At 45.1% G+C, this 14,839-nt stretch overlaps 1 protein-coding gene and 1 long non-coding RNA gene across 4 annotated transcripts in view; one reads left to right on the forward strand and one right to left on the reverse strand.

Annotated features, from left to right (window-relative positions):
* The window catches only part of PPARGC1B (PPARG coactivator 1 beta), a 106,852-nt gene that overhangs the window by 18,138 nt on the left and 73,875 nt on the right, over nt 1-14,839 (reverse strand). For all 3 annotated transcript variants that reach the window (XM_077924444.1, XM_077924443.1, XM_077924445.1), the window contains 3 exons: nt 13,658-13,831; nt 5,155-5,367; nt 1,286-1,402 (listed from right to left, as the gene is read on the reverse strand). In XM_077924444.1, coding sequence (XP_077780570.1) covers nt 1,286-1,402; nt 5,155-5,367; nt 13,658-13,831 — 504 coding nt within the window. The remainder of the gene's footprint in view (nt 1-1,285; nt 1,403-5,154; nt 5,368-13,657; nt 13,832-14,839) is intronic.
* Nucleotides 11,466-14,245, forward strand: LOC144326959 (uncharacterized). The gene is made up of 2 exons (XR_013391878.1): nt 11,466-11,832; nt 13,410-14,245. It is a non-coding gene; the product is annotated as an uncharacterized LOC144326959 (long non-coding RNA).

Below are 14,839 nucleotides of genomic sequence, written 5' to 3' on the forward strand. Positions count from 1 at the left end.
CAACATCCATAAATGTGCGTGACAAGCTACCCTGGCTGAAATTCCCTCTCCAACACCACCATTAAAGGGCACAGGAGCCCAGATTTCTTTTGCATCTAGCTGCCCTAGCTGCTTTCTTCAAATCCCCACAGAGAGATATAAATAACGAAAAGTTTTTTTTAAAAAAATCCCTTGCCTCTTGATAAATTTAGAAAGAAAAATAAAATCTCTATGAGTGAGACTAGGGCAAGCTTTTTAAAACCACCCCTTGATTAACATTTGGTATGTTCACAAGGGACTGCATAAAAATGCATGATGGAAGATCCAGGGTACCACCTCAATTTTAAAGGACAACAGTGACATTAAAAAACCAGATTTAAGTCAACATGACCAAGATGCATTGTTTTTGCTTAAAGTAGTAAGCAAAAGTCTTGCTTAGCTAGGCCAGGGTCCCATCATGCCCCCTAAGTAGGGCTACTCCAATGGCTCACTTGGATGCTCCAGGTAGTGCAAGATGCAACTGAGTCACCTGCTGGGCCTCTGGTGCCACTGCCCAACAGCTGCCATTAGTTCAAACTGCTCTGATGACACACATAGGGCGCGGCCATCTCAGCCTAAGTTCCACATGCATTCAATGTGAAATCAATGCCACCCTCACTTTGGGCAGCATGTCATGGGCTTTCAAGCCCCAACTTCTGAATGCATCTCAATTAAGTGATCGATGGGGGCTCTGATGTGATTGAAGCACTGTGGCCAAGCGTGCACAAGAGGGCCTTTTTGACTGTGGCACCTTGGTTGCACAAAAGGCCTGCTTGTCTACCTCACTGCTCACCTCTTGACACACAACCAACCCTGGGCTTATTCAGGAAAGATTGTGAGCTGATTAAGGCTGCAGTCCTATATACACTCATCTGGAAGTAAATCCCACTTTTTGAGTAGACATCACCATGATTACACTGGTAAGAGTGGCCATGGGAACTATTTTTGCCTGCTACAACCTTTTTTGTTGGTGAAAACGTTGTCACCACTTTCTGGTTTTATTGGTGAAGTTAAGCCGTTACTGCAAACAACCTCAAGTGTTTTAAGGAGAGGCAAGACAGAAGTCATTTAACAAATAAATAAAAATTTACAAAACACTTCTAACAAAACTGATGGGAGTGTGCCAGTGCTTACTAGGCCCTCCTGACCATACTTCTGTTTAAAATGGGAGGTGAGCTGTAATGTAAAACTTGGATTTAATCTTGGGTAAATACAGTGCAGTGTGCTATCTTAGGGCAAAGGTTAGGGTTGCTAAGGCAAACAATACCTTTGTACAGGGTCGCTGGGGTCTGGATTTGGGAGTTCCTTGACGCCATGTGCTCCCTTCTCTCTGAACCTCATAGCTTGGAGGCACATTGGATGGAGAAAGGAGCAACTTCTTCAGCTGGAAAGGGAAGCGGTGAAAGAAAGAGTCGGAATTCCTACATAAATGAACAGCCACGTCTGCTTAAATTATCCCAGGTCAACCCTCCTGCTCTCCTCTAAGCAGTTGGAGTGGAGATTCAGCCCCCGCCCCCCACAACATGAGTTTTGGCAGCCACAGATGTTCGAAGAGTCACATGAATCAGGGTCATGGGGAGGCTCCAACACACGCTGAGACTGAAAGCAAACAGGGGCTTGGAAAAGACCATTTCCAAATTTATTGCCTCCTGAGTTGGGTCTGGCTTGCAGTTCCAACTAGCATTGGATACTTACCAAGACCCAGCTCCATGGAGGCTCACTGCCTTGTTGTTAAAGCTCATCAAGGTGATGACAACAATTTATTCATAGCTACGTGCAGCGAAAAAGCCTGCATGCGTGACCATCACATATGAGGATCTGCCTGCAGGTTTTGTGCCATTTTCCTACATGGAGGTGCTGTTCATATAGCAATTATATAGCATATGAAGAATTCCTGAAAGAGCCGCACAAAAAACAAATCATTTTTGCAAAAAACCAAACATCTTTCTGGAGAGCTCTTTGGCTGCAGGTATCAAAAGTTACTGCATAGGGGAGGGACAATGGCTTATCAACAATACTCATCACATGTTATACAAAACATTTCACAATCCTTCTCTGGGTACTCCTCCTTAACGTCTCTGGAGTATCTTTCAGGGAAACCAAGGTGTGTGCCACTTACTACTAGCAGTGGTTGGCAGGGTGGCACAGGCAATGCCTAATGTCACTGCTGCTTACCATGGGGGGGGGGGGGGTGCACAGAGAGCTGAGTCTGGTGTGGGTGCAGTGGCGGGAGCCAATCTGATGCTCCAGCCACTATGCCTACACCATGCTGAGCTCTGCCTGCCCTGCCTGCCCCTCTCCATCTTAGCTCAAGTGTCAGGAAGTCAGTTGTGCGGTGCTGCTCTGCCAACTGCTGCTACCTCTGTCGCCTTCTCTAAGGAGGACCAGACCTGTCATGGCACTGAATAATCAAATCAAGTCTGATTGTGCAAAATGAACATTCTGTTGCCATAATTAAATGGTGGGACAACATTTGTGGAGTTAAGTGTCCCTCGATGGCAGAAACTCCCTAGGTACAGAGGAAGACATGTGTGTGTGTGTGTGTGTGTGTGTGTGTGAAAATTATCCTGCCTAATCTTAAAAATTGGCAAGTCCTTGATTCTGCAAGCATGCTGCCTTCATGGTGCTTTAAGAATATTGGCAGCAGAGATTCAGGCACCTCCACCCCAGGCTCTTTTAAGTAAAAAGTTGGAGGGGGAGAGAGATAGCTCTTTGCAGTTTGAAGAATCATGGGTGTTGTTGTTGAACTGGCTTCTGGATAGTGAGGTTAATTCCCACCCATCCTTTAAACTCTAACTTGTGATATATATTTTTACGGGCATCCAATTTGCGTCAAGGAAGCAAGTGCATCAGCGCCTGAAAATCAATCAGTGGGATATAACATTCCAACATGGCCTTTGATTGATTGATTGACTAATTGATTCATCAGCTCGAAAGTCTTTTGAAGATGCACGTTCTGTCCAAATACCAAGTATTTACAAGATTCTTTTTTTAAAAAAATAAATAAATATAAATATGAACCTTTGGACGAGTGCTATTTTAACCCCATCAAGGAAGTTATGGGCAAAACAGCAGACTGAAAAATTATCTTGGGGTATCTGGTATCATGACCCAAATGTTCCTGATTACATGGCTAGAATATTTCAGTTTTGTTTTTTTTTAAAGGGGGGGAGGCGAGGTTTCACATTCCACACTCTCACGTTGAAGGCAACATGGGATCCGTTAACATTAATGCCAGATTTGACTCTTGTGGGAACGTGGCAGTCGGGGGAAATCTTCAAAGGCAGTCTGGAAACTCAAAAAAGCTCTTTAACAATTAAGTGTACGATGGAGATTCAATCAGTCAGTTCCCACGGTCAAATGCCTGCTTTCTCCATCACAATATTAAGTGAAAATTTCTGCTGTCTGATATAATATATATATATGTAATATATATAAATGAAAAGTTTATTTCCTTCTCTCCTGCAACGTATACATCCTATATATACACATATGGATTTGTGTGATATATATATCTATAAATATATAAATATTATACACCCACACACATGCACACTTTTGTGTGAAGTGAAAATGCCATATATTTCACCACTAGATGCCGCCAGAACACTTTTAGAAATCATGACATTCATTAATGACAGATAAGGGAAGGGGGAGGGGGGGGAATAGAGAATGATAGGCAGGAGCCTGTGGGAACATATGGAGTCCTCTAAAACCAACACTCTTGTAGGATGATTTAGAGCATGGCCAAGTAACAGAAGGGTGGAGGGTCGAAGGCTCTGTAGCCTCCAGCTCTGGGCATGTGCTAAGTGAAAACAGGTTCTGAAAATGCGGCGTTCTCCGTGAAGACGCCATCCACAGTGCCCTCTTCCCCTTCCACCACTCCTTGCAAGTTTGCTAAGAAGGGATCTCTGACAGAAGCCATAGAATAGCTAGGACTTCAAGCTTCTCCAAGTCCCCAAAATCCAGGAGTCACAAAAAGGGCGTTGTGCATTCTTCACTTCTGTGTATCCTCAAGGGAGCAGAGAGCAGGGCAGGGGCTGGAATATGGCTCTAGGCACAGAATTTGGCTTTCCAGAGAACCTCTTCAGTGTAAAGGCAAGCTTCAGGTTCTTGAAAGCGTGTAGGCAATACCAGATGAAATCTCAAAAGTGTGGGAAGTAACTAAACTTCTGGTTGTTGGCTGGGTAGGAGTGGTGGTAGTCCTAGTTCCTAAGACTAGCCAAAGCAGAATAAAATTATGCCAAAGGAAAAATACGCAGTCTGCTTGATTTGCATAATGCATAGTGGTCACAGACTCCAGATTTTCAGTTATTTATTTGGAAAACCTGGGCTAAGCTTTCAATTTGCTATACACGCAGAGATTTCTTTTCCATAAATTTATTCAGGCTACCATGGTGCACAATACTGTTTCTTGTTTTTTAAAGCAAATAAATACTAATTTATTTGCTCATTTTCTTGTGTTCTTCTATTACGGAACACAGGGCGACCCAGCCATAGAGTGTTGTCTTTGTGTGTGTCCCCCACCCACCCACCAGGCACTGACCAGACCCAGACCTGCCTAAGCTACAGCAAGGTGGTGCAGATACATTCAGCCCTGACCATAAGGGGATACAGCAGATCAGCGACACTAGCCAACCTCATAGCGGGGAGGGAGCTTTTCTCACGCCTCTGATCATGCGAGGGATCGGCACTTGGAGACTTGGCGGCACAGAGAGTGGAGGGTGGGAGTGGGCGAGGAGGAACGGGGAGGGGGGGAATGTTGGGAAATGAGATATATCAAAAAAGAGAAAGAAACAGCAGACAATGAGGCACCACTGGAGTGGGGCTTGTTTAAAGATGATTGCAGCTCTGGAATGCATCTGATGCCATTCACACGCCTGACCCGCACTCGATTCCCCCTCCCCGCAACGGTCACACTCTTTCCCCATGAGGATGGCAATGGAGCAAACCGGAGTGAGAGCAATGGTGCAGCACATGTATACGTATACAATAACAGGTATATGCTTTTTGTATTGTTATAATTGTAAGCCTATAATGAAAAAATTCAGACCTTTGCTTCCTATCATACCCATGCAGCCGGCTTATCAGAGGCGCATCCAAATCCACCTTAAACAGTAGGAAGTGGGTTCTTACTAGAGACAGCTCATCAACCTCTGGGGCCAGAGGAGGCCCCCTCGGGAGAGGGGCGGCAGGTTTGGGAGAGGGGGTGAGTGACGTGCAGCCGCTGTTGGGCATGTCCCCCTCGTCCATAGGTCTGAAGGCGGCCAGGCCCATGTCGTCTCCCTGGATGTCATCCAGTGTCTCGGTGAGAGCCGCCAGCAGCGCTTCATTCTCGCTGTCAATAATCTGGTGGGAGGAGTCAGAAGAATGAGAGAGAGAGAGAGAGAGAGAGAGAGAGAGAGGGTGTTACCCAATCAAAATGCCTCCTACAGGAGAACAACTCAAATGACATCACATTAAAGGGATGTGCGCAGGAAAGGAAACACCATGCAGATGAAACCACTGAGGCTGAATATATCACTATACAGTGGGTACCTCGGTTTAAGAACAGCCCTGTTTACGAACTATTCGGTTTACAAACTCTGCAAAATTGGAAGTAGGGTCCCGGTTTGCGAACTTTACCTCGGTCTAAGAACGGAATCCAAGCGGTGGAAGGGCCGGCGGCGGGAGGCCTCATTAGGGAAAGTGCGCCTCAGTTTAAGAACGGTTTCCGTTTAAGAACAGACTTCTGGAACCGATTAAGTTCATAAACTGAGGTACCTCTGTATTGCAAAAACAATCTATGAACCCTAAGATACATAGGATTGAATCCAACACTAGTCCTACTCAGAGCAGATCATGGACATGACTGACTTTCACCCACCCACTTGAATTTGTCTATTCTTCTATTCTGAGCATCCTTTAATTGGATAGAACCCACATGGAGTTTATTAGAATCCAAAATGTAATAACACACTTCCATTTGTACATCATCATATAGCATCCATATGTAATCCCTCTGCTACGGTTTTCTTTCTTTCTTTCTCTTTCTTTCTTTCTTTCTTCCTTCCTTCCTTCCTTCCTTCCTTCCTTCCTTCCTTCCTTCCTTCCTTCCTTCCTTCCCTCCCTCCCTCCCTCCCTCCCTCCCTCCCTCCCTCCCTCCCTGTGAAAGCAGGCAAGGAAAGTTCTGAGAAGCCTTTAACAGTGTAACCCATCCATGAATATAATTTCCACCATTAAAGGTTTTATTTTTTAACAGCATTCACCTAGGTTTGTTGAGATATGATTTGATTTGGAGGTGAGCTTTATTTCTGCAAGAGCTGGAGATCTTATCTCTAGCTATATTTCTGCTTCCAAAAAGGGTTTATGTTGGAAGGATTTTGCTGTCTGACTTACGGCTGATGCACATTGTTCTTAAAAGAAAAAAATAAACTACAAATCCCTATCTTAAAATAACAGATGTCAGTGAGGATTCCCTGATTTTCCTGCAGACATTTCCCATCTTTGTTGTTTCTGGCCTACTTTGCATCCCAATTCTGCGGAGGTTTCCTTGGAAGCAAGTCCCACTGAGTTCAGTAAGCCTTACTCTCAGGAAGGTATGCCTAGGATTGCAGCCTTAGAAATGTTTCAACCGATACAAATGGCACACTAAAGGAAGGCTGTAAGTTTAATGAGAGAATTGATCAACTAGCACACTTGCACAGGCTAAGCCCCATTGAACTCAATGGGATTCAGTTCTAAGTAAATATGCGTAGGACCATACTGTACAGCTTTGATCTCAGATTAAAATTTGCCCCTCCATTAGCTGCTGGGTCTGAGGCTGAAGGGTACAAACTTCACACAGACTGCACATGAATAGCTATTTCCCTCTTCTCTGTACTAAATTTGATAGAGAAAAACCCAACAACTTACATCCAGCTTTTCCTCCCAGTTTATATCCATATCTATCAGATATTTTGCACTTGGTGACAAAGTTATCTTTTAGCAATAAAAATCACAGGCAACTGAAGCGCTCAGTTGGAATCAATGGATACGATCCAACCACAGACAGGTATTGTAAAATCCTGATTTCAATGAAAGAATTATATGCACGTGCTCAAAACTCTGCCCCTTCAATCAGTGGAGCCTTAAAATTGCTTAACTTCAGCTGGGTTGTCCCCACTGTCTTACTGGGTTTTACTGATATGTTTACAATCAGCCTGAAGCACACAGGTTTATCACAGAAGCAGCTTCCCATGTGATTTGCCTTCCCGGTGACAATCACGCTGTAAAGGTTGTAGTAGAAACTGGCCTTACTTTGGCTTGGGCTCCATACCAGTGAATGATGGAATTGGTGAATTTGAGTGTCCAGTGAAGAAAGAACTCAATAGAGGGTGGAGCATGAGCTGACAGAGCCTATGGGGAAAACTCTCATCAATCCTGCATCTGTGAGAAGCTTGGGGTCACAGTCAACTAACTTGCTGTGCTAGTGGAAGCCAGTGCAGGGAATACCCCTAGTGCAACGGGACTTCCCCTCTTTCTTCCTCCTGTGCCCTCCCCAAATTTGCTCCACAGGGTCAGGGAAACAGCCAGAACAGAATGTGGGGAGAAGGAGAGGGGAGGCTGCTCTGTCGGACAAGCAGAAATGCTTCCGCTGATGAAAGGATCCCCTTAGCAATATGATGAATACAACCCTTGGTGCGATTACAATCTTAGAACTGGAAGTTAGCAGGTGATAATGGAACCTAACCCTCTGTTTTAAAATGTGTTTCTCCATGCACTTTGCCACACCCCACCACATCTTGCAGATTAATCCTTGAGGTCTAGAATTGACTCTATGCTGCAATGAGGTAGAACCAGCAAAGTGCCTGTACAGTTTAAGGCATGGTTTAGCAAATCACCTCTGACGACTCAAGCAGAGGTGCTGCAGTGGCCTGAAAGCTATTGGACATCACTGGTAACCGCTAGGAAAACCGGCTGAGGGTGCCAGTTTTTCTAGTGGTTAATTTCAGGATGATTCATTTGGAACATGACAGTACACAGGGCCATGTAATCTTGCATCCCACTTTTTATGTACTCAAATCAAGCAGTTCCCTAAACTGCACAGTTGCAGATATCTGAGTATGATGAACTCTGGAATCATTCCTGGAAATCCAAAGAGTAGATAAAAAAGAACACTGTTGAGTTCAGATTATAGCTAAATGGTTCAGGGGAGGGTGAGCCAGTGGATTTTAACAACCAGATGTTTTGAATAACAAACGTTTTGCTGCTATTCCTAATTTCCCAAGCTGAATTTCCCATGCAGCTATTTTACAGTTCTTTGATTTTGACCTGTCACAGCCAATATGTTTAACCTTTGCAAAAATCAGGTCTGAGACTGCAGGACTCCAAATGTTAACTGAAAGACAGTCATGCAGCATTTTGCTCTTGACAATTTCAATGTTATGATTTGCTTTAGCATTCCTCCCAACATAATGGAGCATTGTATCGCTTCTCTGTACCTGAGGTTATCAAGAGCTGCTGAAAAGAAAGAAAGAAGGAACATGTTTCAAAAACAAAGTTCTTTCTTTCCTTCCTTCCTTCCCTTCTAGAACAACAGCTTGATAAAGACAATGCATGTTATGAGTCTGAAAGTGTCAGGACTTGGCAAGGTCCAACTTCCAGTATACGGGCTCCTGGGACCTGCAGGAGCTGCCTGTCACTCCAAAGCAAGTGAAGCCCAAATAAAAAAGGTGTCTATTTCCACAGCAGAAAACAGGGGAGGGAGCAGGGCAGGGTTCTAAGGGCCTGAAGGAAGAGAGAAATTTTGGAGGCTGGGGTGGGAGAAAGCTCCCTCCTTCCAACCCCCCGGAAATTTTAACAGCACTTAGAAAGTGTCCTCATGCTAGAGACGGGTTACACAAAACATAGGTGCCAGCTCTAAAGCTAGGGCTTGGTGGACAGGGATTGGCCCTTGGAGTCAGCTGGTGCTGCAGCTTAGAGGGTACCTTTGAAGCACAGTGCTCACTCTGCCAGGTTCACAGTGAAAACTGCGCATTGGTGGCGCAGGAGGTAAGGTGCCCCAGCCTGGCTGTAGAATTTCATTAGACTTTGTTGTTGTTTAGTCGTGCCTGACTCTTACTGACATCTTATTGAGAACCTTGCCCTGATGCCTTATTGGCTAAGGGTGCAATGCAAACCCCCTTTGTTGAGAGCTGTGTACTAGTGTGTGGATTGGATGGAGGTGCTCCTTTGTCCAGCCCTGCTAGCTTTCACCTGTGGAGGGACACCAGAGAGCCGCCTGTTTTGCCTGCCAAAGATGTGGGAGGGTGCAGGTGCTGCCAGCAGGATCCCTACACACTCCAGTGTCAACCAAGGCCCCCAAAGGGGGCATTCCAGAACAGGGAGGTGCTGAGCCAGAGCCAGCTGTAATCCCCTAGGAATGCCAATCTATCTTGATTAGAAGTAGGCACGGGGAACCTTCACTGGAGGCAATTCAGGCTTTACTGGGGTAATGTGGCACAGTCTCCCACTCTCCTTTGTTACCTCTTATGCTGGTACTGCTTGTTTCCTAACTCCCCGCCCCCCATCTGCATTCTCATGACAGAGTTCTGCATCAGGCATTTGCATGAACATTTGAATTGGCTCTCGGACACAAAGAGATGTGCCTAACTTTGAAGAAACGAAGAATCCCCACTGACTGTGAGTATGTGCTTATTTGGATTTGACTACAGCCACCATTAACCCCAAATATTCATGTCAGCACTACGAGAAACTATGGCGGAAACAGCAGCACTCAGAAGGAAGGGCAGCAAAGGGGGCTGTGTTCTCCCGACAAATTTATTTTCCTTCCAGCATTGGTGAGATACTTCTGCAGGCAGGAGGACATCAGCAGGGTACGTTTCATCAGGCTCCGCTCATTCCTAAAAGACCTGCCTTTTACTTTTCAGCTCTGTTTATCTTTTCCTCAGGAAGTTCAGTGGAAAATATGTATCCCGCAATGACGGCCTGTCAGTCACTCTCGACCTTTTGCAAGAACAGTGTAAAGCTGGCATGTGAAGGTGTCACTGTGGGGAAGGAATTCTTTAAAAGTTCATCATGAGTGGATAATTCCACTACAAAATGCGAGCTGGCAGGCAGTTGTAACCTGGAATCCAAAATCAACCTTATGCTAAAGACAAAAGGAAAAGAAAAGAAAAGAAGAAAGAACACCTTCTCTTCCTATACAGCAAACAATCTGTTCCCCTTGAAGCAGCAGGTATTTAATGGAGGAGAGGCAACAGGAGAATGTTTTTTTCCTGCCAAATTCCTGATACTACATCAGGCCAGGTATAAACTTATACCCCACACTGTTCTCTCCCCACTCCTCCTGCCTCCTTGATTTCCTTTCTCAATTACTCTGGCGAGGCACTTCAAAGAACCTCTTCAGACATCCTCCACCCCTCCAAAGATCATCACGGGAATCAAGTGTATAAAATGATGAACTATTCTTTTATTACAGGAACTAAAGGGCAATAATATTAGCTTTTTGCATAATGTGCAGGACTCTCCCAACATCCTGGTTCCTGCTGAGTCAGTCAGTGGGGATGGTGCGGGGCCAGCCGACAGAGCCTGCAGCAGCCAGACCAGTCTGCATGGCAGGATGCAGAAATGGCATGGCAGGATGCTCCTTTGGCAGGATGCTCCTTTGTTGCTCAGCCTTCGGAGGAAGCAAAGGTTACCTGGAAGGCTATGCTGGGGTTAAGAAGGGAGCATGGGTGGCGGGTGAGGCACCATCATATGAACTAGCTCTGGACTCTTGGAAATGCTACTGGAATTTGACATAAAAGGCAAGAGCAGGCGTATCGTGTACATGTGAACACAATGGGAAGGGCTCTAGCTCAGTGGTAGAGCATCTGTCTTGTAAGCAGAAAGTTGCAACTTCAATCCCTGACATTTCCAGGTAAGGCTGGGAAAGACTCCCTGTTCGAAATGTTGAAGAGGTGCTACCTACCGGTCAGTGTAGGCAATACGGAACTAGGTAGGGCAATGGTCTGATCCGCCACAAGGCAGCTTCCTGTCTTCCTAAATTAACAGGGGGAGAACTGAAGCCAAGAACTCTTCACAACATATCCTGATCATGGAAACACCACCATGAATACCTTGTGCCCTGTTGGGAGATGGTGCGTATTTTGTGGAAAGCCAAGAGCAAGGAGGGGGAGGCGGCGTGGGGTGCGCCAAGGGAGCTGTGTCACCCGCAGGTAATCTGTGCGCCTTTAATCTTCCTCGCGGGCTCACGGCTCCATCCACCTGCACCGCGTCTCAGCTCGCCGATTGGTATAATGGGACCACATATATTTAGAGAGCACGAGCAACACACTGAGAGGGAGCCTCAGCTAAAAATATCCATGTGCACAGAGAGATGCAGAGGTGACGCCGAAGCTGGAGAGTCAGATAAAAGGGAAGCTTTCTGTGCGCTGGAAAATTAACATTCCAGGGCCACGTCACTTTGTGTGCGGCTTCCTATGAGCTTTCCCCTCCCATCGCCACCCCCCTCCCTGGCTTGCTGCCTCCCTCCCACCCACTGCTGAACAATCCGTCAGGTTTGGAAATCAGGCTGGATGGCACAAGGCACCATCCTGTAATTTCCTTTTAATAATAGATCACAGGAGGATGGGCTCGGCAGCCTTCGCCTGCTCTTCTGCCTCCTCATTAGCTTTACTACACTTGCTCCATTTAGAAACCAAGCGCAAATTAATGGAGCACTAATCATCTGCAGAAGAGATATTAATAGTGTGGACCCCCCTCCTCACCCACAGCCACCTTTCCTCAGCTTTCATCAGGCTGTTCCAGAAAGGGGGGAAACAAGCCTCCTCTGTGTGGAGGAATTAACAGGTGAGTGCTGGCAGGATACGGAACATCCTGGGCCTGTTTTGCATCTGCCGTAAGGGGCAAAGCACCAGGTAGGCAGGGGCAGGCAAAGGAGATTATTGGTGTGTGTGTGATTGTCTGCAAGAATTATTGATGTACTGTAGCTTCTTCACTTTGAGATAGTTGCTATATTAGTTTTGTACTTTCTGTGGCAGACCACGTGTTTCCTGTGCAGAAGAACACGGTCCCACGTTCAATTTTCAGTATCTCTAGTTAGAGACTCTAAGCACTGAGGCTGAAAAAGAGCATCAGCTGAAACTCTGGAGAGTGGCTGTTAGTCAGGGGAGATACTATTCAGCCACTGATAGGATGGAGGGCCAAACGTGAAGCCTTCAGTGTGTGGTTGCCATTTACATATCTTTCATTTTAAGAAGAAAAATGTGAAAAAGAAAGAAACAGCTACAGGAGCCCCCAATCCCAATTAGAACTGAAAGGCATGAGGGTGTTAACTCTTGCAATTTTTCTCCATCCCCCCCTCACTATTATCAGCGCTGGATTTAGGGTGGTTCCCCCGCACAGGGCGCTGTGCGAAGGGGGTGCAAAATAATAACAACAAAAAACCTATTTATTATATAGGGAGTGGCCCCCAAAACACTTCTTGGGGCAAATCACAGTTTGGGATGAATTATTTTATCAGCAAAACTGTGCTGGGGTGGGAGAAGGATTAGTTCCTCCCCACTGTACCAGAGTCCTGATCTAGGCTAAGGCTCCCACAGGTGCTATTTTTCTATTTTAAAAAAGTTGAAAGATGTGCAATTGTGACCACACATTTACTTTGTGGTCCTACACATTTCTACTCTGCCTGAATTAAATTCTGTGTAATTCAATGGAGCTTACTCTCAGGTAAGTGGATATAAGAGTGCAGCCCTAACGTATTATCTAATTTGGCCTTCAGCATAAGGTGGCTTCATATGTTCCTGGCTGCACTTTGCACAGGAAGCCAAAGGAAGAAGCCACAAATCCCAACTGTAGCCCAAAACAACTGCTCTTGCAGGTAGCAGGCCATATATTAGTACTTTAGATCTGAACTGTTCAGACATGCATCCCTAGATGTTGCTGGGCTACAAATCCCATTATCCCCAGCCAGTTTATCCAATGGTCACAAATGATGGGAGATGTGGTCCAACAATATTTGGGGACCCAAGGATGAAGAAGGCCACCTTAGAATAACAAGAGATCACCCTTCACCTTTCCTTGGACAAATGAAGGCCAGATTTATATGTGTTCTTCCTTCACAGAATCATGAAGGAAACAAACTGATGTTGGTGGTGGGGCTTGGCTAGTGAGTCACTGCTACTTATTGGGAGGGGCACAGTGGTGGTGAGCTGCAAAAGCACCAGTGGAGTTCAATTTGAAACTCCTCCCAGTGCATTTGCATGGTATCGCCCTTCCTTGTCCCTCCCTCTCCAAGTAAGCAGCAGCAACTCACCTGCCAAGAGGTCAGGTAAGGGCCTCCACCCCACCACAGTGTCTGCTGCTGACTAGAAATGTTTTGTCAGAAGACCTGTAAACAGAAAACTACATTCTTCCCTCCTACCTAGGGATCATTCCAGCACAATCCACATGTGCTACATGGATTCCTTCACTGTTCTCCTTCTCATGAAGAACAATGGCCATAGAATACACTTATTTCCTCTAGAAATGTGTTTCTTCTCTGCAGTGGGCTCCCAGAACCAACATATTGCCAATGACAGTATTATAGTTGGAGAAAGATACACACACAATTTGGAAGTTGTGACCCAGAGTAAATTTCCCACAGCGACACAGAGAATCCCACGGCGAAGTGTACCTGAAAAAGCTCGGAGTCATCTGTACTGTACTGGCTGGACTCTGTTTCAGAGTGCTCGCAACACCACTGCAGCTCATTGAAGCAACTGGCTGAGTCAAAGTCACCGGCATCCAACTGGGACAAATCTATCTCTGGGAAATCAGAGTAGAGGTGTTCCTCACCAGACACTTCATACTGTGGATGTAAAAGAGAAAAGGATGGTGAGCTTGGCTGGCTTGTGAATCCTCGAAAAAACCAAATGAGGTCAAATATAATCACACATGCCTTCACAAGGTGTAGATCGGATCACTGGTGCCTTTAAGGGGTGTCCAAATGGTACACAATAAAAAGCCACACTAACGTGGAGCTAAGAAACCAAAGTCCCAACCTTCCTAAAACAAAGAGGATTTAAAACCACTTGAAGGCAGGCTGCCACCTGTAGAAAGCCTTCAAGCTCCAAAAAGGCAACAGTTCCACATTTTGTTTATTTACTGAGGTATTTTTAGCCTGTTCTTCAAAAGAATTCCTTTTACAACAAAACAAAATTTTATAAAATAACCACATTGAAACTAAAAAAAGCAAATTAAAGATGGCAGATATAGTTCTAAATGACTCCCAGTGGCTCTTTTTCTGACCTGACCTGGTATTACTGATGAAAGGGGATACAGAAATGTTTTAAATAAATACATAAAATGACTGAGAAAATACAACTGAGAGCAGTGTGTAGTAAGAGTTGTGCCTCTAAAGCAAGCATGTACTGAAGGACATGAATGCTGTAAAATGAGGCATTTCCTGCCCCTCCTCCAATGTATTAAAACTAAAAATCCCGAGATTATTTTTCTTTTCCGCATTATTACCTGCTGATGAATTATAATTATGTCTTGCGGGCTTGTCTGCAAGATCAGAATTTAGGTCTATTCTTCTCATCCCCCTTCTTAAATTAGAAGTGACAACTTGTACCTGATTGTGATTATTATTTTTGCCGACTTTGAATATGTGCATCAATGCCATTCAAAAGAAACTGAAGGATAAAGCAAAACAGAGCACTTTCTCCACGCTCAACATCTAGTATTTCCATTTGGGAATGATGCTGCAACCTTGGCCAGCTTTCGCAAGAAATGCTTGGGTTTTGTGTTTCTAGTATCAACATGATAATATCCTATTATGCAGATTCTAAGATTAACATTTCTGTGCTCTTGGAAA

Source organism: Podarcis muralis, chromosome 2, assembly GCF_964188315.1.
Source record: "Podarcis muralis chromosome 2, rPodMur119.hap1.1, whole genome shotgun sequence".
Lineage (NCBI taxonomy): Eukaryota > Metazoa > Chordata > Lepidosauria > Squamata > Lacertidae > Podarcis > Podarcis muralis.